This window comes from Crocodylus siamensis, chromosome 15 (assembly GCF_052110815.1).
Source record: "Crocodylus siamensis isolate JL-2025a chromosome 15, ASM5211081v1, whole genome shotgun sequence".
Lineage (NCBI taxonomy): Eukaryota > Metazoa > Chordata > Crocodylia > Crocodylidae > Crocodylus > Crocodylus siamensis.
In genome coordinates, this window is record NC_143409.1 from 50,526,227 (window position 1) to 50,547,231 (window position 21,005).

The 21,005-nt window shown below is 51.1% G+C and overlaps 1 protein-coding gene and 1 long non-coding RNA gene across 2 annotated transcripts; one reads left to right on the top strand and one right to left on the bottom strand.

The window, feature by feature from the left end:
* The first annotated feature begins 1,749 nt into the window (after positions 1-1,749).
* On the top strand, positions 1,750-13,495 carry LOC149852730 (uncharacterized). Its single transcript, XM_090029772.1, has 2 exons — positions 1,750-2,302; positions 9,059-13,495. The coding sequence occupies exon 2, from the start codon at positions 9,067-9,069 to the stop codon at positions 10,441-10,443; it is 1,377 nt and encodes a 458-aa protein (XP_089885898.1). The 5' UTR covers positions 1,750-2,302; positions 9,059-9,066; the 3' UTR covers positions 10,444-13,495.
* Positions 12,678-20,210, bottom strand: LOC149852731 (uncharacterized). The gene is made up of 2 exons (XR_016439437.1): positions 15,627-20,210; positions 12,678-15,525 (listed from the first exon to the last, which is right to left on the bottom strand). It is a non-coding gene; the product is annotated as an uncharacterized LOC149852731 (long non-coding RNA).
* Positions 20,211-21,005: the final 795 nt, after the last annotated feature.

Here is a 21,005-nt window from a genome sequence, read left to right on the forward strand (position 1 = left end):
GCAACCAGGAAACCCAGAAGCCTGGGAGATTCCCGTAGTACAACACAGACGTCGCTACTCCTAGATCATCCCTGACCGGTGGCTGTACGATCTCTTCTCGAACACCTCCACTGACGGAGGGTCCACAGCTCCCCTCGGCGTCTATTCCCCCCCCCCGCTCTAACAGTGAAGATGCTCTCCTGACACCCAGCTAAACCGACGGCAATTTCATGGACTTCAGCCGACTCCAAAGCTCCAGAGAACATTTTTGGCACCACTGAGAAAAGCCCTGTGCACATCAGTGCGGGGTGAAAGGCGGGGAACAGGCTGGGTGTGTGTCACACCCACACCTGGCAGCTATTTGTCCCAGCTGGAGCTTTGAGCACCTCCACAAGTGTCTGTAGCTCAAAGGAGACTCCCCAGGCGACCAGGCAGCGAGTGAGCAGGGACAGCAAACAGCGCAGTTTGCAAGCAGTTTGCTGGGAGGAAGAGGAGGAACCAGAGGAGGTAGAGGAGCCAGGCACCAGCCTCCCAACCTGCAGCCCTCTTTGCTGTCCCTGTTCAATCACCCCATGGTCACTTGGCTCCGCCCCACCCCTGGACTGGCTCCACCCCCTTTTTAGGACTATTGTCAGGCACACTCACACCAGGTCCTGCTTGGGGACAGTACGGTACCCAGGGCTGCCTGCGTGTGCTTGGCTTGCTGAGCATTTGTTTGGTGGTCATGTGTGTTTTGGGTGTACGCTTTGAGCAGCTGGGAGTGCTGCTAGCTCAGGGGTAGGCAATGTTTTTTGTCTGGAGTGCCGAAAAACACCGCAATGCCTACCTTGAAGGTGTGGCATAAAAACAAAATGAGGGCAAAGGGTACATGGCAGGATGCCCTGCCTGTGCCCTTTGCCCCCCACCCAAAGCCTCTGGCCCTCAGCTCTACTGCCCCTTCCCCCCAGCTGTACTGCCCCTGCCCCCCTGCCCAAAGCCTCTCCCATGGGGAGTAGCCCCAGCCACACCGGCATGGCACACGGCTGGCGGGGAGCTGCTGAGGGGTTGGGGCTGGGATCTCTTGATGGTGACAGCATGGTCCAGAGCTGGAGAAGAGCCACAATCTGCCGTCGGCATGCCCCTGCCCAGGATTGCCACTTTGCTCTGGCTCCAGACCACCACTGCAAGATCCTGGCCCCGGAGCAGCCCCCGCAGCCGCGTGCCCTGCCAGCACTGCTGGGATGGGTCCCCATGGAAACCCTGGCCCCGGCTGTCAGGGCCCCACCACTGCTGGGACTACTTGATGTCCTCACAACGTTGCGGTGTAGACCGCCAGTCTCTATGGGTGGCCTGCGGATGGCGGCCGGTGGTGAACGTGCAGTGCTGGGGTCTCCATAGAAATTGGCTGCAGCAACACAGGTGAGGGGCTGCTGGGAAATGGAGCCTGTTGCCGGCCTGATCTAGCCTGCGGGCCTGACTCTGCCTGCCCTGGGGATACAAGGGGATTGCTGAGCAACCAGGGAGTGAGAACAGGGAAGTTTGCAAGCAGTTTGCAACTCGGCCGGCTGCACCCCCACGCCAAAGGGGAGCCTTTAAGGCGGTGGCTCTCCACCTTTCTCAATTTAATCCCCCTCACTCCTGCCCCACGGCCCCCTGGCCCCACCCCCCTCAACCCAACAGATATTTGCTTGTAGGTGGGGGGGAGGGGGAATGAGCCTGCATGCCTGTGCTGTGATTGGGGCAGGGCTGATACAGCCAGCCCCCCCCAGCTGCAGTGCTGTCTGCAGGGAGGAAGGGGGAGGGAGCTGCTGGCGGGGGTTTGCCTAGCCTGAACTGAAGGAGATGGGGGCCACAAGGCAGGGATGCCCAATCAGGTCAAACCCCAGCCAGCAGCTCCCCCCCCGCAGACAGTCCCGGGGCGGGGCTGGGCTTCCCAGCTGATCGCGCTGACAAATGGATCCCAGGGACCAGCAGTTCCCGAAGATGCTCTGCTCCGGACCTCTCATTCGGTGCGGGTGAATTTGTCCTGCAACCGGCCACTTCTAACATGCTCTGCAGCCGTGCACTTCTGCACGGCACGGCTGTAGACTGCTTTCAGGGGGCTACTTGCACGGCAAATGTCACTTCTGTCAGTGCCCCCCACAGTGCCAGGGGTTTGCCCAGCTCCGGTCACTGCCGTCTCTTCCTCTGCTTGTGCCTGTGGGGTTTCTGTCTTGGCAGGGCTCCCGGTTTATTGACACAGGACCCTGGCTTTGCTTTTCACCCCCATGCCTTGGAGACTGAATCTGGCTACAGGAAGCATCACCAGCTGAAGCCATTTGAACGACTCGTGCGTATTCAAAGGGTGAGTTCTTTGCGGCATGGGGGCGGACGCAGGAGGAGAGAAAAGGCCCTTTGGAGCCAGCTCCTTCCCCTGCCGTTAGTCAGCAGTTTTTCACTGGATTTCTTTGGGAATAACCTCCAGCTGGGATCTGGCTTCCTGGAAGGCAGCGGTGCAGCACGGCACTTGCAGCGGCTGGGGAGCTGGGGAGTCAGTGGGGCACATTCCCTGCTTGGGTTCACCCTCTTTCTGCGGTCAGCAGGAGATACACAGGGTCTCATTGGCTGCCGGGCATTGAAATCATGGACACGCTAGAGGTTTTGGGCTGGAAGGGATCTCTGGAGGTCACCTTGTCCACAATGGCGATGCACTGGGAGCACTGGTGCACCCCCTGACAGGCCATGCTCCTTGTTTAGGCAACGGGTGGGGTGGGGCAGAGGGGAGTGCCAGTGCCCCCCCATGAGCGCCGGCAGGGGTGTGGGAGTGCCGCGGCCACTTTCGGGAGTGCTTTCTGGCCCGTGTGATTGGTCATGGGGGGGATCCCCCCCCAGTCAGTGAGATTGGCCATGGGGGGATCGCCCACCCCAGTCACTGGGACACCAGTCACCCACTAAGGCAGCACCAGTCACCCATGCCTGTCCAACTCCATGCCTGAGGCAGGATCAGGCCTCACCAAGTCGTCCTGCACAAATCCATTATCTAACCTCTGCATAAAGCTCCCATCAGCCCTGACACAGCACTAGTCTGTCACACCCAAATCTGCTGCAGGGGAAGCAGGGGAACGACATCAGCTAATGTTGTGCTGCTGTGCAAGGTTGTTAATCTACGTTCAAGAGATCCAGGGAAATGGGCCATGCCTCTGACTCCAGAGGAAAGCAACACCCCCCCAGTCCTTGCCAGTCTGACATTGGGGTGAAATAGCTGCACAGGATGTCCATGGTTTTCCATGCCAATTTGACAGGGGGGTGAGATTTCTTAATGCTTTTAAATTCAGAAGTCGGCTTGACCCTGAGTTTCTGCACAGTACTGACCGTGTAGCTGTGGATGTTACTGGAACCAATGTCAAATCAGTGGCCGTGCCCCGAATCCTAGAGATGTTGGACTGGAAGGGACCGCCAAGGGTCACATCGAGTCTAACCACCTGCCTCAGGGAGGATCAGTCCTATGCAAACCATCCAGGAAAAACCTGTAATCTAAACTCTTCATACAATGTCCGTGAGTCCTGACACAACACACCACACCCAGTTTTGCCACAGGTAGTGCAGGAGGACTACAGCAGCCAGCATGTGTCGGTTCCAGCCCCTAGCTTAGAAGTGGTGTTTATGGGCTAATTTTTCCCTTGTGGTTTGGTTTGGGTTTTTTTCTCCTTATTTTGAATCTTTCCAGCTAAGTAGATGACAGCACCATTTGGTCTTGGGTTATGTAGTGAGCACCAGGGTGAAGACCGAAGCAAGGGACACCTCCTATGTTAATTCAGCACCGTGGTGGAACAGCACCCCTGAGGGTTTGGGCCATGGATGTGGGGACCAGATTTGTCAGGGGACTATAGGAAGCCCTTGCTATTTGTGGATTTGCGGTTTCAAATATTCGTGGTGCGCCGCGCCAACCCACGCTCTCTCCCCGCGCGGCTCGATGACACTTTGTTACTGCGCTCTGCAAGTAAGGAGTGGTTCGAGAAATTTAAGAAGAGGCACAGCCTACATCATGTGAAGTTGATGGGGGAATTGGCGTCAGAAGATCATGAAGCAGCACAGCTTCTTAAAATCATTCTCAACCAGTGGGATCTTGGGCACCTTTTGCCATATCTTCCTGTGGTGCCTCCTTAATAACTACCATCCTTCCACCTTATCTGCATAGCCATAGTGAGGCTGGGTTCTTCCCAAGCCTTTCTGGGTGCCACATGGCACCAGAAAGGATTTCCCCCCGCTCCTTTTGATACAGGTTTCAGGTTTGGGTGTTTTGTTTTGTTCTTCACACCTTCCTCAGCAATGTTGGGTGTTGGCTGCAGCCCAGGCTGGAGACGGTGACTGGTTTGTGCCAGTGCTTTTGCTGGGACTCCAACACGGCGGGTCCTGGGTAGAGGGTCTTGTCACTTTGCTCAGGGTCAGACCAATTGCTGCATTTGGGGTCAGGAAGAAATGTCATCCCCTGGTCAGATTGTTACAGACTGTGGGGGTTTTGCTTTCCTCTCCAGTGGGGGCCCTGGCCCATTTCCTTGGCTCTCTCCAGTGCACGTTAACAACTTTTCTAGGGACATAAGAACTGCCGTTTACTGGGTCAGATCGTAGGTTTGTTTTGCCCAATCTCTGGTGTCACACAGGAGCAGAGAGCAGATGCTGGAAGAAAGAGGGATCTGGGTCTGACCAAGGTTTTTCCTCTCTACTTGCAGCCTCCAGGATTTAAAGTCCAGGAAGCTCTAATTCAAAGGCCACATGCTGAACTCCTGCTCAATAGTGACTGATGCCTCTTTTCTCCGAGAACATGTCCAATCTCTCCTTGAATCTGGCGAAACTGTTGACTTTCACCATATCTGGTGGCAATGAGTCTCACAACTTAATGACACACTGTGTGATAAATAACTTCATTTTGTTAGTTTTGAACTTATTCTCTACTAGTTTTGTGTTGTGGCCCCTAGTCCTTGTATTGGGAGAGAGTCAATAATAAATCCCTATTTACTTTTTCTTCTGCATTTCCGTTTTTGTAAACCCTTTTCGTGTCTTCCCTCAAGATGCTCTTCTCTAAACTGAATGGTTTCTCTTCATAGGGAAGACTCTCCGTGCCACTCATCATCCTTGTTGCAGACCAAAACTGAGCACAGGCTTCAAGGGGTGGATGCACCATGGATTTACAAAAGGGCATCACGAGACTTTCCGCTTACAATTTTCTTAATAATTGCTAGCATTTTGTTTGCCTCCTTGGGCTGCTGAGTGCTAAGCAGATGTTTTTAGCAAACCGTCACCAATGAGTCCCAGATCTTTTTCCTGTGTGATAAAAGCTCATGTACAGCCCATCATGATGTAGGTAGTTGAGGGTATCATTGTCTATGTACATCACTACATATATCTACATTGAATTTCATCTGCCATTTCATTGCCCATTCACTCAACAGTGCCAGAGCCTCCTGTAGTTCCTGGTATACCAGGGTGCCTCTCCAGGGGTGGCCACGAAGCCCCTGCAGCCCTCACTCTGTGGGTAATCACCCCCTCAGTCCTCCACCATGCCATGATATTTATTACTTTTATGAGGGAGGCTGCTCCAGGGCTTTCCAAAGTGCTCTTTCAAAATGCCTACCAGGTGCCCATGGTCATTGCCTTATGAGCTGATTGCATGGCTCCATTCCTCCCCTACACCATACCCCACGCCTCACAGATGGCATCTGCATTGATATTCTCTTTCACTTAGCTCCTCCTCTGGGGTTCATGGACCCTTTCTTGTCCCACACTCTTAGCCCTTTTAATGTAGGCTCTGGGTCCCTGGAAACCTCTTCCTCCCCTTTGTTCCTCTCTGAACCTCCAGACTGCTTTAGCTGTTACCTTCCATGTTGATCTTCTGGAGCTTTAGCCATCTCTCAGCAGGCTCCAAGATGTTACTGCCGGCTTCTCTCATGGAAAGATTTATAAATCCTGAGTGAGGTGACTCTTCCCTGAGTCAGGTGACTCCCTCTGTCAGGCTTAGTCCCACCTTCAGCTCGCTGCATCAGATGACTTTCAATTAGCCCTGGCCTGCACCTGCCAGCAGCTTTGCAGGCTGCCTGACCTTTTTAAGTGGCAGGTATCCCAATTGCCCGCCACACCTGGCACACAGCAGATGGGAGTGGGAGCAGACTGCCCAGTGACAGATGGGCAGGGAGCAGAAAGCAGAGCAGCATATCACACAGGGAGCACAGGGCATGGAGCAGAAAGCACAGCAGCAAATTGCACAGAGAGCACAGGATGGGACACTGATAGCCCTTGTCTCCATGCTTTACCTGTGCAGGTTCAGTGGCTCTTGGTGCCTTTGGGCAATGGGCTTGTAGCTGTGCGACAGGGTTGTTGTGTAATTCTAGGACTAGCTTAGCCAAGGATGTATCTGGGGTAGATTGGATGGAAATGATCCTGCCTCAAGCTTCTGATGGACTAGATGTGACCTCTGGAAGTCCCTTTCAGCCTGGATTTTCTACAACTCTATGCCCGGTAGAAATTATGAAATATTTTGAGAAGCGCTTGATGAAGGAAATGAAATCCCTACAAACCTTCCAAATTCTTTATTTGCTGTGTTTGATGGGTTTGAACAAGCCCAGTGGTTTTATTGTCATCTCCATAGCCAAGTCTGTACCATGAATTATAACAGTGGCAACAAACCTGCTGATACTGAAAATCCCCCTAAACTGAACTGAACTGAAGATTAAAAGAGTGAAATAATGGAAGCACTTATTCACGACAAACTTAGTGGGATTCCCCTGGGGAAGAAGTGGTGGGGTAATTCAGTCATTTTACTAGAAAATTTTGCAGTCATTAAAACTTCCATCATCCCAGACTGTTTCTCTCCCCAAAAATATTTGGGCCACCTCTGACCCTTCTCTTCAACCAGCTAAATGGACCAAATTCTGTCCCTCTCTCACTGTTAAGAAATGCTTTCAAGCTTCATTCTTGTGTGCTAATCCCCAAATTGTCCCCAGTTTTTCAGCAGGACTTGGATCACAAACTTTGCAGGTCACATGTTTTCTGAGAACACCACGATCTTCAATATAGACTTTGCTGGGGAGGTGGCCAACTGTTTTACCTTAAGTGGATCATAGGAAAGTTAGGCTAGAAGGGATGCATCTAGTCCAGTCCCCTGCTCAAGCGAGGTTCATCCCTGACTAAACCATCTCAAACCAGTGTCTATATAACTTGTCTGTAGAAGGGAATTCAAGAGTCATGTGGTCAGGAAGGGAGCGTGAGCACAACTCTATAATCGGGGGTCAAGGGCATGAAGCCGGGAGAAGCGGGGAAATGAGAGGACACCTGGGTTCCACGCTCTGCTCCCAGGACCAAATAAGATGCAGAAACAATGAACAGGTTCTGTGTTTAATACCATAATTCTTCATACACAGCATGCACCTTTCCCTCACTGAAAACCGGCAGCTAGAAATCAGTGTGCGCTATATGGGATAAATGCAGCAAGAGCAGGTTCTCCCACTCAGCATGTGAAACCGAACTTAAATTCACTATGATCCACAGGACGAGATCAGGGCAGGCCATGCCTCCTTTCCTCCCATGCAGCTGGATTGGGGCCAGGCTATGCCCGCTTCCGTCCAAATAGTTGAAATAGTTCTGGGACCCTCCCCACCCTTAATTCCCATGAGGCTCGATTGCGCCCTTCCCCCATGGGGCTGAAGCAGGGCGAGGCTACTCCTCTTTGCCCTCCTTGCAGCTGGATGGGGAACTAGCATGCCTGCCCTGGGAGCTGTACTGGGGCTACCAGCCACAACCAGCCTGTGTACTGACCAGGCACTGGACAGTCCCCACACCCCCTCCAGCGTTTCCTCCCCAGGGAAAAAGGTTGATCACCACTGGGTTAAACTACAAGTTAAGTAGGGTGAACCTTTCTGGAGGGTGATCTTAAGATGGGGTGGCAGAGGAAGACAGGTCTTCCAGCCTAGGGCAGCAAGGTCACACGGTCTGAAACCTGTGCAGAGGAGTACAACACAAGGAGTCTTCTACTGGAGAGCAAATCTGAGAGGCCAGAGAGGGTGCCTGGAAAAAGGGAGGACCCAGTAGGCATCAGAGCGTACAAGAATGTCCTGCAATGACATTTCAGCTAGATGTGTGTCCTCGGAGGTGGATCCAAGGGAGGTTGCAGTGGTGCGGTTGCGCTCCCCTTTGATTTCTGCTCCATCCAGAGCTTAAAAGCAACTGCCTGGCAATGGCAACAGCATTTCTAGTCAGGCAGTAACAAGGGAGTCAACTGAGTTCACGGCTCATTGTAATCTACCCCATTCCTTCTAAACTCTTCATTGCACAGGTGTTAACCCCCCTCTCTCCTTTTTAATGCTGTGGATGTTCTGCTTATCCAGCTGTCCTTTGTCCCGCAATACTGCTGTCTGTTATCTGCTCCTTGTCATGGAGCTCCTGTTTCACAATCCTGCAGTCTGCTTTTACTTCTTGCTAAAAACATTAACTCGGGTGTGAAAATGTTAAGACAGGTGAAGAGTAATTTGTGCGGGGAAATAACTTTCCGTGAAGTATTGGATGCACTGCTGAGATGCTCAAGAAGGCTAGATTTTGGTTGCTGAAGCCGAAAGAGATCTCTGCTTCATTCTAACGACTGCAGGACAAATGAAACAACGGCTTTTGGTACTTTTTGCCTACTTTATTGATTCATAGCTTCACAGATTCCAGGGCCAGAAGGGACCTCAGTGGGCCATCTAGTGCGACCCCCTGCCCCTGGCAGGCAAGAACAGGGTCACCAAACCTGGGATCATGTGATCCCAGCCAGGTGCCTGTCCAGTCTCCTCCTGAAGACCCGTAAGGATGGGGCGAACATCACCTCCCTTGGGAGCCCAAGGGAGTTACTGTGTTTATTATGCATGATGTGATATAGCCAGACACATGCCAATAAATAAATGCTTGTTTTTCTTTGATCCCAACCTGACTAATGTAGCCCTAGCCCCCTAGCATATTAGTAAAGCTTCCAGTTGCTTTGTAACTGGAGAAAAATCTCTATTGTGTTGTATGTGCTGATGCACCTCACCGTCTGCACCTCGCTTTTCAAAATCCTAGATCTGCCCATGGGTGACCCCTGTTCCCTGTTTTACAGGCTGCACCATGACAGCTGAGGAGCAACCATCTCACACCACGATGAAATCTGAGCTGAGCTATGAGGACGAGAGCAAGGTGCGTGAGGAGGCTGAGTTGCTGATGAAGCCGGAGGCCGACTGGGAGAAGCTCCTCCTGCCCGCCCCCATCACCGTTGCCTTGCTGGGACAGCTGGTGTGCATCCCTGTGGAGAAAGGAGACTTCTCCATCTGTGAGCATGCCCCTAGTGGTGGGTACAGATACTTCAGAGAGACTCAGTCCTTCAAGGTGTGCTTGCAGGAAGCGTGTGACAGAGTGTGGGATGCCTTCCAGCTGGGCAGGAACAAAGCCACCCTGATCCACCTGCAGTTGAAGAATGTCCCCGGAAAGATGGAAGACCTCATCCAGGGCTTCCTCCAAGATGTAAACATGAAAAGGGACCTGCTTATTGTGCAGATTGAGCTGGCGCAGAAAAAAGCGAAGAAGTGCAGGACTCTGGCTGAAGAAGCGAAGGTCAGGTTCATGGAGCAAGGAGATCCATTGCAGGAGCTGTTTCAGGCCTGCCTAAATGCCAAACAGGGCAAGAATAAGGTGTTGGAGACTGTACAGAAAGAGATGAAAGAGATAAAGAGCCAGATGGAGCCTGCCAGGGATGAACAGGACTGTGCTGAGCAGAAGCATGTGAAGTTGGAAGCCCAGAGAAATGAGGCCCTGAAGACTTTTTTCAGTGCCACTGAGAAAAGACCCAGCTCTCTGGACATTGTTTGTGTGGAGAAAGACAAGATTCATTTTATGGAAATGTACAGCACTGAACTGGGGAGGAGCCAAGAGATGCAAAGTAGGGCTTGGCAAGAGACAGGAAGCAACTACGAGAGGATGAAAGACCTGAGCAAGAGGACTACAGAAATCCAGTGTGCCATGAATCGGTTTGAGTTCAGGGAAAGGGATTTGGAGAGGTGTGATTCTGTACTGGAAGAAGGACTGGAGGCCTTGAGGAACGTGCATCAACAGTGGAAGAAGATGGTGCAGTTCTTCCAGATGATCTCCGACCTGGTGGACTTCTCTCTCAACTGGCACATCAGGGAGTGCTTGGACTCGGCTAGCGACCTCCAACAGGTCACACAGGCATTCAGCGCTGTCAGCGTGGCTCAGCTAGTACAATTGATCTCCCACACCTACGCCACAATAGTTGAGAGACACCTGATGGAGCTACTCAGCCAAGTGGGGCGTCTCCTGGGTAAGGACCGTTCCAGTTTCCCTGCTGAGAAAGCTCAGCTGGACAGAGGCTGCAAGGAAGCCCAGGAGGCCCTCACCAGGCTGGTGGGGGAGATGAAGGGCAACTTCCAGAGGGACCTCAGCACCAGGCTGGACACCATAGAGAAGGTGAAACTCAAACTGAACCCCTGAGCTTGGGGGAGCTGAGAGAAATGAGTCGGTGCCTCACTGGGGTCCAAGCTACTAGCCTCAACCAAGCAAAACTCCACAAACAATAATTTTCGCACCTTCTTTTGGATGACCTCAACCAGCCAGTGCCTCAAAGGTCACCTTGGTAAAGCTCCATTTATCTCCATATCAGCTCTTGGAGAAGATGAGACGGGGGCCTGCATGTTAGGACTAGAGAAAGACTGTATGGTTCAGTCTACAGCCCCTTCAGTCCTGATTGTGGCCAGGTGTTAAGACTCCCAGCCACTTGCTCACATTAGAAGATCCCTCAAAGGTAACTCCCATCCTACTCCATCCCACCAAGCTATTAAACCCATTAAGGAAGGACCTTGAAGCAGGCCACTGCAAAGCAGCTTCTGCCATGTGGGCTTAACTTAGAAGACAATCATCAACAGGAAGGAGTTGGACCTTTTGTGGGGCTGGGGAAAGGGGCTGGCGATCGGCAGATGGGGTCGTTTCTCATGGGTGTTCCCCAACAGGATGGTGGAAGCCCGATGGGACGGGGTGGAGAATGACGAACCCAGAACCAGAGTGCCCCGTGGGAAAAGCAGAATTATGAACCCTGCAAGGGTGCGCTCAGGCTGAGCGGTGACTGGGGCGGGTCCGTCTTTGGACACTACCCTGCCCCCTTAGCCTCCAAGCATAGTATATCTCACCCAGTGTTATCCCACTGACCCCTGCACCATGCCGCTCGGGAACCCTGGGAGTGCTGCTTGAACAAACAAAGAGGAATGCCAGCTGCCAAAAGGCAGCCTCTTTCCCCTCAGCACTTGCTAAGAGCAACTGGCTGGCCCAAGCCAGAGGGAGAATCATGGGCATGAGTTTGCTGCTTGGTGTCTCGATAGTCCTCAGCATTTCACTGTATTCAGTATGTGCAGTGCTTCAAGGGTCCTGCCACATTTTCAAATTAATGCTGCTGGATACAAAACAGCTATAAATTTGTAAACATTTTCAAGCACTAGCTTTGCTGCCAGTCGACTTGTTTTTTATCTGGATAGACATTTTAAAACTCCTAATGAACAGTCCCCAGCTCTAGTAATCCAGATCCACAGTGAGACTCTGGAGAACGTGTCTTGGAAGCCATCTCTTGCAGAAGACTGGCCGTGATGAAGAAATCCAACATCACCTCGAATGTGCACGTGGAGCCTTTGAACACTTGAAGAAATGGGTATTTGAGGATTGCAACATCAGATCTGAAACCAAGCTCATGGTTTAACAAGCAGTTGTGATCCCCACCCTGCTGCACCAAACTGAGACATGGAGGATGTACAGGAGACATCTAAAGATGTTGCAGAAGTGCCACTAATGCTGCTGGCAGAAGATCTTTTGAAACGGGTGGAAGGACAGATGCACTGACGTTAGCAAGCAAACTCCATGAGTATTGAGGCAATGATCATCTGGCATCAACTTTGTTGGGCTGGCCATGTTATCTGGCTGTCCGACTCCAGACTCCTGAATCAAGGTTTATTCTCCCAGCTCAGCCAAGGTGCATGCTGAAGTGGAGGGCAGAGAAAGGGCTTCCGGGATGTCCTCAAGGCCAACTTCAAAGTTGCAACATTGTTGTCGGGTCTTGAGAGACTAATGCCCAGGACCACCCCAAAAGGAGGAAGAGTCTGCTGCAGGGATCTCAGTACCTTGAACCTCACAACAACAGGAGATGGAAAAGTGGGAGCAGCAGAAACAGTGCGTCACAGACCAAATCAAGAATCCAGTGCCACCCACCCCTGTGGAAACACATGTCCGAGCTGCAGTAGGGTCTGTGGATCCCGGGTAGGCTTCATCAGCCATCTTTAGACCCACAGATAAGCCAAGCATGTAAGACTATCATCCTCAACTATGACAGATTGCTGAAGAAGAAGGAGACATTTTTATGGCCTGATTATTTTTCATGTGTGGCTGGAACTCATTCCTAGGCAGGAACGAATACTGGGCTCATATGATCTGTGGTAAGTTTAAGCTCATATGACCCCAGCTAGGTAGTTATCAAGCCTCCTTTTAAAGACCCTTAAGGCAGGAGCCAGCACCACTTCCCTTGGAAGCTGGTTCCAGATCCTGGCTGCCTTGACGGTGAAGCAGCGCCTCCTGATGTCCAGCCTGAACCTACTCTCCATCAACTTGTGGCCGTTATTCCTAGTTATTCCAGGAGGTGCTCGGGGGAACAGGGTCTCTCCCATTCCCTGCTGGTCCCCCCTGGTAAGTTTATAGATGGCCACTAGATCCCCCTCAGCCTTCTCTTGTAGAGGCTGAACAGGTTCAGGTCCCGTCACCTCTGCTTGTAGGGCCTGCCCTGCTGCCCCCGATCATGCGAGTGGCCTCCTCTGGACCCTCTCCATGCTGTCCACATCCCTCCTGAAGTGTGGCGCCCAGAACAGGACGCAGGACTCCAACTGCGGCCTGACCAGTGCCGCACAGAGGGGGAGGATCACCTCTTTGGACCAGCTCGAGATGCATCTGTGGATGCACGACAAGGTGCGGTTGGCCTTCCTGACTGCCTCGCCACACTGCCGGCCCATGTTCATCTTGGCATCAGTCATGACTCCAAGCTCTCTTTCTGCTTCTGTGCTGACGAGAAGGGAGTTCCCCAGCCTGTAGGTACGCTGCTGCCCAAGTGCAGCACCTTGCACATGCCAGTATTGAATCCCATCCTATTCACATTCACCCACCCCTGTAACCTGTCCAGGTCCAGTTGTATCCTGTCCCTCCCTTCTAGCATGCCCACCTTGCCCCAAATCTTGGTGTTGTCAGTGAATTTGAACAGGGTGCTTGTCACCCCCTCGTCCAAGTTTCTAATAAAGAAATTGAACAGCGTGGGCCTGAGGTCCGAGCCCTGGGGGACCCCACTGCCCACATCCCTCCAGGTTGAATATGACCCGTCCACCACCACTCCCTAGGTGCAGCTCTCCAGCCAGTTTGTGACCCTTCTGACTGCATAGGCATCAATGCCGCAGTCACCTAGCTTTTTAATGAGAATGGGGTGAGAGACAGTGTCGAAGGCCTTCCTGAAGTCCAGAAAGACTACATCCACTGCGACACCTGCATCCAATGATTTTGTGACCTGATTGTAGAAGGCCACCAGGTTGGTCTGACAGGACCTGCCTCTAATGAAGCCGTGCTGGTTGCCCTTGAGCATCATCCCCCCTGCTGGTCCCTCAGAGATGTGCTCCTGGATAATTTTCTCAAAGAGCTTTCCCAGGACCAAAGTAAGACTAACGGGCCTATAGTTGCCCGGGTCCTCCCTCCTCCCCTTTTTGAAAATGGGGACCACATTGGCCTTCTTCCAGTCTTCTGGCACCTGGCCAGAGCACCATGAGTGCTTGTAAAGCCATACCGGGGCCCTGTGATGACCCCTGCCAATTCCTTCCGCACCCTTGGGTGGAGAGCGTCTGGACGTGCGGACCGTCTCGTTAGCTCTAGCTAAAAGCCTTAACTCAGTTGTAGTCATATGAACTCAGGTGTAGAAATGACTGACAGAGAAGTACTGGGGGCACTCAAGATGCTCAAGAAGGCTAGATTTTGTTTTATGCATCTGAATAAGAGAAGTACATTTAACATTTACTGGCTGCAGGGCTGCTGGAAAACTGTCTTCTGACTATTTTTTGTTTAGTTTATGTTTATTAGACTTAATACCTAGTTTTAGCAAATCTGTTCATATTCCATTAAAGTTATATTTCTTTGTCTTTGACCTGAAACTGAATATAGCATTAGGCTCCTAGTGTATTAGTAAATCTTCTAGTTTCTCCTTCACTGGAGAAAAAATGTGTGTTGTGCTACACATGATGATGCGCCACACAGTTGGTACCCAACTTTCCAAATCCTAGACTGGCCCATGAGTCCCCTTCCCTGCATTTGCTGTCATATCTGCCACCACCTCAGCTGTGGTGTTTTCTCCGACATTGAAGGGAGCTGTGTGCTTCCTAGACTGGAAAGATCATTGTTCTTTTCACTGTTTCTGATGCCGTGAGAATGGTCATGACAGCTTACTAATTTTTGGTTTAGTCTAAATGGTGCATCTCTCCCCTGCCTCCCACCTCTTTGTCGTTGTTTGCCCCAACCGGTCAGAATAAGACCAGGGTGGATGGGCTAAAGGAGGGGCCAAATTGCCTGTTGCTGCTCACTGCATGTGGGAGATACAGAATAAGTCTCCAGGGCTGCTGATCCATCCTTTAGCTACAGCTACAAAAATCCCTGCTACAAGCTTAGGACACTACGGGGAATATTTCAGATTGCAGCCATGTTAGCTGTCATTGCTATCCATATTCCCACCTTCTTCTGGCTCCGAGACACTGTTCCCCTCTCTTCCCCCTTTGCAGTGATCCTGCCCAATCCTGCCCAGAGTCAGCCACACACAGGTACCCCCTTCCACCCTTCACCCTTCACCACCACAACAACCTAGGAGGGCAGGCCAAATAAATGAACAAAAGGTCGTGTAGCTCCTCTCAGCCTGCCTCAGGGCATGCACCCTGCCTTCTCAGGCCACAGAGCCCTCCTTCATTCATTCATTTGGAGTTGGGCATTTGGACAGGGGCAGAGGTACAATAACCCCACTGCTGGGGTCTGTTGGCCTGAGGTCCTAGTGAGGGGCCTTCTGCTCTGACCAGGTTTCTCCGAACAGAGGCCCTGCCATAAGGGCTGTGGGGACCAGGGAGAGATAGGTTACATTGTGTTGTATGAATCTGAAAGAGATGGACATTTCAGACGAATGGCTACAGGACTAATGAAAGAACACTGTTTGATTATTATTGCCTAGTCAGTTGTATTTTTTTTTTATATAATATATGAAATAGTAGCAAATTAACTCATGTTCCATTAATGTTCTTTTGTCCGCATCGTAACCTGAATAACACAGCCCTAAGCCTGTGGTATGTTAGCAAAGCTTCTAGTTTCTGTATACCTAGAGGAAAATGTGTGCTGTGTTCTCTGTGATGATGAACCACAGTATGTGCACCCCCCTTGTCAAGATCCTAGATCTGCCCATGCCTTTATGGTCCCTTCTGACTCTATAATTATGTGGTGTAGACAGCCAGCTGGGGATTGGACAGAAGAGACCTCCTGAAGACCCTTCCAACCCTACTTTTCCATGAGTTATGGTTGTTATGGCCTCATCATGGCCATTTCATAGAATCATAGAAAATGGGGGTGGAAGGGACCTCAGGAGGTCATCTAGTCCAACCCCCTTCTCAAGCCAGGACCACCCCCAACTAGATCGTCCCAGCGAGAGCTTTGTCTAGTCGGGTCTAAACACCTCCAAGGATGGAGATTCTACGACCTCTCTGGGTCACCTGTGCCAGTGTTTTACTTCCCTCCTAGTGATAAAAGTCTTCCTAGTATTTAGCCTAAACTTCCCTTGCTGCAACTTGAGACTGTTACTCCTTATTCTGTTATCTGCCACCAGTGAGAACAGTCCAGCTCCATCCTCCTGATCCAGACTTCAGATAGTTGAAGGTTGCTATTGAATCCCTCCTCAGCTGCTACAGCCTTGTGAGGGGATGCAGGTGGGGAGCCCTGGGCAGGCTGCACGAGTGGGTTGCTGCGCCTCCGGGAGCCTCGTGTGCCAGGCACGCAGCCTAGAGCTGCAGTGAGTCCAAGGCAGGAGGCACGGGAGCTGCAGTGGAGTCCATCCCACCGAGCTGAGCCAAACCAAGCTGAGCTGCGGTGACTCCTAGGATGAGGGGTGCCGTATGCCTGTCTGTGCTGCTTCTCTGGGGTGAGGTGGGTAGGGGAGGGGGGGCATGAACAAAATTGTAACTCAAAGGGGGGCTCAGCTCAAAAAGTTTGAAAACTGCTGTCCTAAAACACATGCCCCAGCCCCCTCACCATTTCCACTGCCCTCTGCCAGGCTCTCTCCAACTTGTCCACATACTTTCTGTAGTGTGTGTGTGTGTGTGGAAGAGGAGTGGGAGGGTGGGGGGACTAAAACTGGGCACAGATCTCCAGGTGTGACCTCACCAGTGCTGAATAGAGGAGAATAATCACTTCCCTCAATGTGCTGGCAATACTCCTATTAATGCAGCCCAGTATCCCATGAACCTTATTGGTAACAAGGGCATACTGAATGCATGGGCATTGAGCAAGGAACCCAAGCACAGGCAGCTTGACACGCCAGATCCCTGGACTGCCATGACAGGGCAGAGGGAAACTTTCACTAACCCACTGAGACTACTTACTGGGCTTGAGCCCAACTAACTGACTGATTTGGTGGACAGTGCCATTCTACCACCAGATGGTACACAGCCAGGCTAGACCATAAAACCTGGCTGGCATAAGGACGGGGTGTAAGGGGAGGCAGAGCCCCAAGAAATGACAAGCTGAGGTGCTCTTGATGCCAGATGGACTCTAACATCTTTACTGGCAATAGAGACAAGAGATGATGAAAATCACTTGCTCCATCAACTGCTACCTGAAGACCTGAACAGATGGAGGCTTAAGAGGCTTAAAAGTCATAAGCCATTTGTACATGGAGCCCACAATCTCCTGGAAGAGATTGAGGCTGATGAACCAAAGCTTTGGGTAGCAACAGTAAGAGTAAATTGGATGCTTGTAAGAGTAAATTGGATGCTTTCAAGAGTAAATTGGATGCTTTCAAGAGTAAATTGGATGCTTCAAGAGTAAATTGGATGCTTCAAGAGTAAATTGGATGCTTTCAAGAGTAAATTGGATGCTTCAAGAGTAAATTGGATGCTTCAAGAGTAAATTGGATGCTTATCTTGCTGGGATCCTATGACCCCAGCTGACTTCTTGCCCTTTGGGCAGGGGGCTGGACTCGATGATCTCCTGAGGTCCCTTCTAGCCCTAATGTCTATGAAATCTATGAAACAGAGTGGGCTGAGTGTGTCTGGTTCCGGGAGATGCTAAAATGAAGTGCCTTACGCTGCTGGGATTGGAGGAAGAAAGGACATCTTGTCCTTTCGCCCAGGATGCTGTTGGCTTTCCAGTCTGTCCACACCCTTCTTGAAGTGTGGGGCCCAGAAATGGAAACAGCATTCCAGGTGAGACTGCATTTTAAATAGCTGCCTAGTCATAGGGGAATAAACACCATCCCTAAAGGGTTATTGTGCATATTTGAGGTTTCCTTTAATACAGAGGTAGCAAAATGCAGCCCGCAGCCCGGATATGGCCCGCCAGGCCATGCCATCTGTTAGACCCCAACTCCATGCGGCTCCCACCGACTAGGGAGACTATGGTCCAGTTGCTCATGGATCCTGGTATTCATTAGCCAGAGCAAGCAGGGAGCAAACACCAGCACACATTGCTCACAACAGCTTTATTCAGAATGGAGACAGCTTCGGGTGAGCTCCCCCACAGACACAGCCCGTGAAACCAGGGGAGCAGCCCTGAACATTAGTTCTTTTCACATTTTATACACCTTGGTTCATACTTATTAACATTTACTCTGCCTGCCCCCTCCTTCGGTTTTACCCATTCCTCCTCCCAGCTCGAGCTCTGCCTCTGTTTACTGTTTGCTTCCTTAGCATGGTATTGCCTATGCATTTCGTTCATTTACATACCTGTCTGCTACGAGCACATGTGTAAGACTTTGACCCCGTCTTCTGGTCAATTGTGGTTTCTCACTGGTTTTTTTCTGGTTTTCTTGCTGACTTCAGCACCATCTCCAAGGCTGTACTTCTGAATTGTCCCCTAATGATAGCCTTTGGTCTGTATCCTATTTTTACTCAACACAACACATCATGCACTTTGCACCCTATACTTTTACTGAGGTTACTTTTAATATACTATTCAGCCTTGTGACCAGCAGCTTTTGCTGAGACAAGGAAAAAGCCTTCATTCAGCTGCACACTCAGTGCTCCCCAAAATCCATATCATTACCTTAACACTATCCAGCCCATGAGGCCCCTAAAAAATTTAGAAAATTAATATTTATCCATCCCTGGCTGCCTGCCATACGGCCCTTGATGGCTTGCCAAAACTCAGTAAGCAGCCCTCCACCCGAAATAGTTGTCTGCCCCTGCTTTAACACTTGATTGCAGTCAGTGCTGGAGCCATTGTCATTTAAGCCAAATCCTCCTTCCCTTCCCTGTCCATCCCACTCCCAAAGCAGTCCTTGCTGCTCTGTGTGCAGCTGTGTCTCAGCCAACACTCCCATGCATTTCCTCTTTGCTGATGTGGAAAGTCCCTTACAGACAGTTAGAAGATGCATTCAGCATTACTCATGCCTGCTTCTTGTTATTTCTGACTTTCCTTTGGCTAGCTCTATTGGGCGTTGTCTAACCATGGCAAAGCTGATCTGCTAGGGTTTGCATTAACAGCTTCAGCTCCCAGTTATTGTGTCCTGGCCAGGCAGCCCTCTAATCTGTCCTCGATACGGACATTACAGCAGCAGAAGCTGGGAGCATACTTGCAAAAACCTGAGAGCTGAGTTTCTTCCCTCACCACAGGACTCCAGAAGCTGGGGATTAAGTATAGCATCATAGACCCTGAGGTAGTGGGAGCACGGCAAAGCCTGCACCTCGCTACTAGTGGGTGGGGGCTAGTGAATGTAAGGGGCAGCCCCCCATCATCACTTGCCCAGGCTGGTCCCAAGGGCAGATCCAGGGAGGAGTGCACCCCTCTTTGATTCCTTCTCCATGCAAACTTTAAACCAACTGCTTGGCAGTGGCAGCAGCATTTGTAGTCAGAAAGCAGTGAAGGTGTCAATTAATTTCATAGCTCATTATCATCTCCCAGCTCCTTGTTAGACTCGTCATTCCACAGGAGTTAAAAACAGTTTTTCTTTTTAATGCTATTGATGTTGCACCAGGCAAGCTAGCCTTTGTTCTGCCATTCTGCCAACTTTTAGTTGCTGCTGGTAATGAAGCTCCTATTTCATAGCCCTGAAGATTGTTTTTAACTCATTCCAAATAAGTTAGATTTGGTTTTGCTTCAATCTCAAATGGAACAATACAACCCTAGGCCCCTTGTGTATTACTAAAGCCTGTAGTTTATTTTTTAACTGAGAAAAATAGGTGTTATGTCTATATGGCACAATGCACCTTACCATTTGCGCCCCTCTTTTCCAAATCCCAGAAGTGAAGCGGCCTGGAAAATGGGTTTCTTCTCCTTCAACTGAACATGTGGATGAAATCAAAGCCAAATTTGATTTTGAGAAAGCTTCCCCTGGTAGAATGTCACATTCTGTTTGAACAGTGAAAAGGTTTTGAATTTTTTTCTTCACCAAAATCTTCCTACAGAGAGTGGGTGCTTTTCCCAAAAAAGGTCCCTTCACCCCAAACCCTGTGCCCCAACACAGAACTTCTCACTGAAAAGTTCCCTCCGGCCTGTTCCTATATCCTTAGTCAATGCTGTTTTTATAGAAGCAGAAAAGGCCAGGAAATTCGAAATGAATGCTTTTTAAATGACCTTCACTGTTCTCAGTGGTGGCAGATAACAGAACAGAGCAGTGGTTTCCTGTTGAAGTGAGGAAGTTTGAAATTAGATAGTAGGAAAACTTTCTCATGAGGACAGTGGTAAAGCACTAGACCCGGCTCCCCAGAGAATTTGTGGAAGCTCCATTCTTGGAGGGTTTTAATTATGATTCCCCCTGAACTGGAGCTGCCTGGATAATGGGTTTCTTCTTCCACTGAACATGGTGATGAAAGCAGAACCATTTTTTTTTTTTGGCGGGAGGGCAGAGTTGAATGAGACAGCATCATTTCCTTATTTTTGCCTATTTTGTTATGGTTCTTAATGCATAAAATATGATGTTATGTTACAATATCTTTAAATTATAATATAAATGTGCATTCCAATTCTAATATAATAAAAGGCTTATTCTGTCTGGCTGTGTGTCTGCCTGTCCATAATGCTTTTCGACAACTGCGCGTGCACTGCTGAGAGGGTGGGCAGCAATTGGCTGTGTGGCTCAGGCTGCGCGGGCCCAAGTTTGCGCCACTGCTGGGGAAGTTTGTAGTGGCGGTGAACGTGCCCAGGCTGCCCAAGCAGTGGGGCGTCCACCCTGCCTCCCTGCCTGAGGGTGGAAAGGGGGATCATGGTGGCAGTGTGACCCCCCACCACCCGGGCCCACTGCCCCTCAGAACAGCTGGCAGGGAGGGGGAGGTGGTGGGTAGGAAGGGAGGGGAGGCAGGTGGATGTGCGCCGGTCAGATGCGGGCAGGGGGGTGAAGTGGGGCTGGATCTGGAGTGGCGGGGAGTGGGGATAGAGCAGAGCCAGACGGGGAGTGGGGTAGGACCTGGAGTGATGGGGAGCGGGGGGGACCGAATGCGGAGCAGTGGTGGAGTGGAGCTGGATGGAGATGGGTGGGGCGGGGGTGTGGAGCAGGGTGGACCTGGAGTAGCAGGGAGGGGGTGGGGAGCAGGACTGGACCCAGAGCAGTGGGGAGGGGGGGTGGAGTGGGGCCTGCATGAAGAGTGATAGACAGTGGAGGGGAAGAGGGGCGGGCACGGGGGGTAGAGTGGGGCCAGCCCAGGAGCGGTGGGAGGGGGGATCGAGTGGCCTTGGATGAGGAGCAGTGTGGGGAGGGGAGGAAGAGCAGGGGGGTGGCGGGGCCACACACGGAGTGGAGGGGAGGACGG

Bases quoted from the DNA above. Each gene is read 5' to 3' on its own strand.
- LOC149852730 (XM_090029772.1), top strand. From the start codon at position 9,067: ATGACAGCTGAGGAGCAACCATCTCACACCACGATGAAATCTGAGCTG.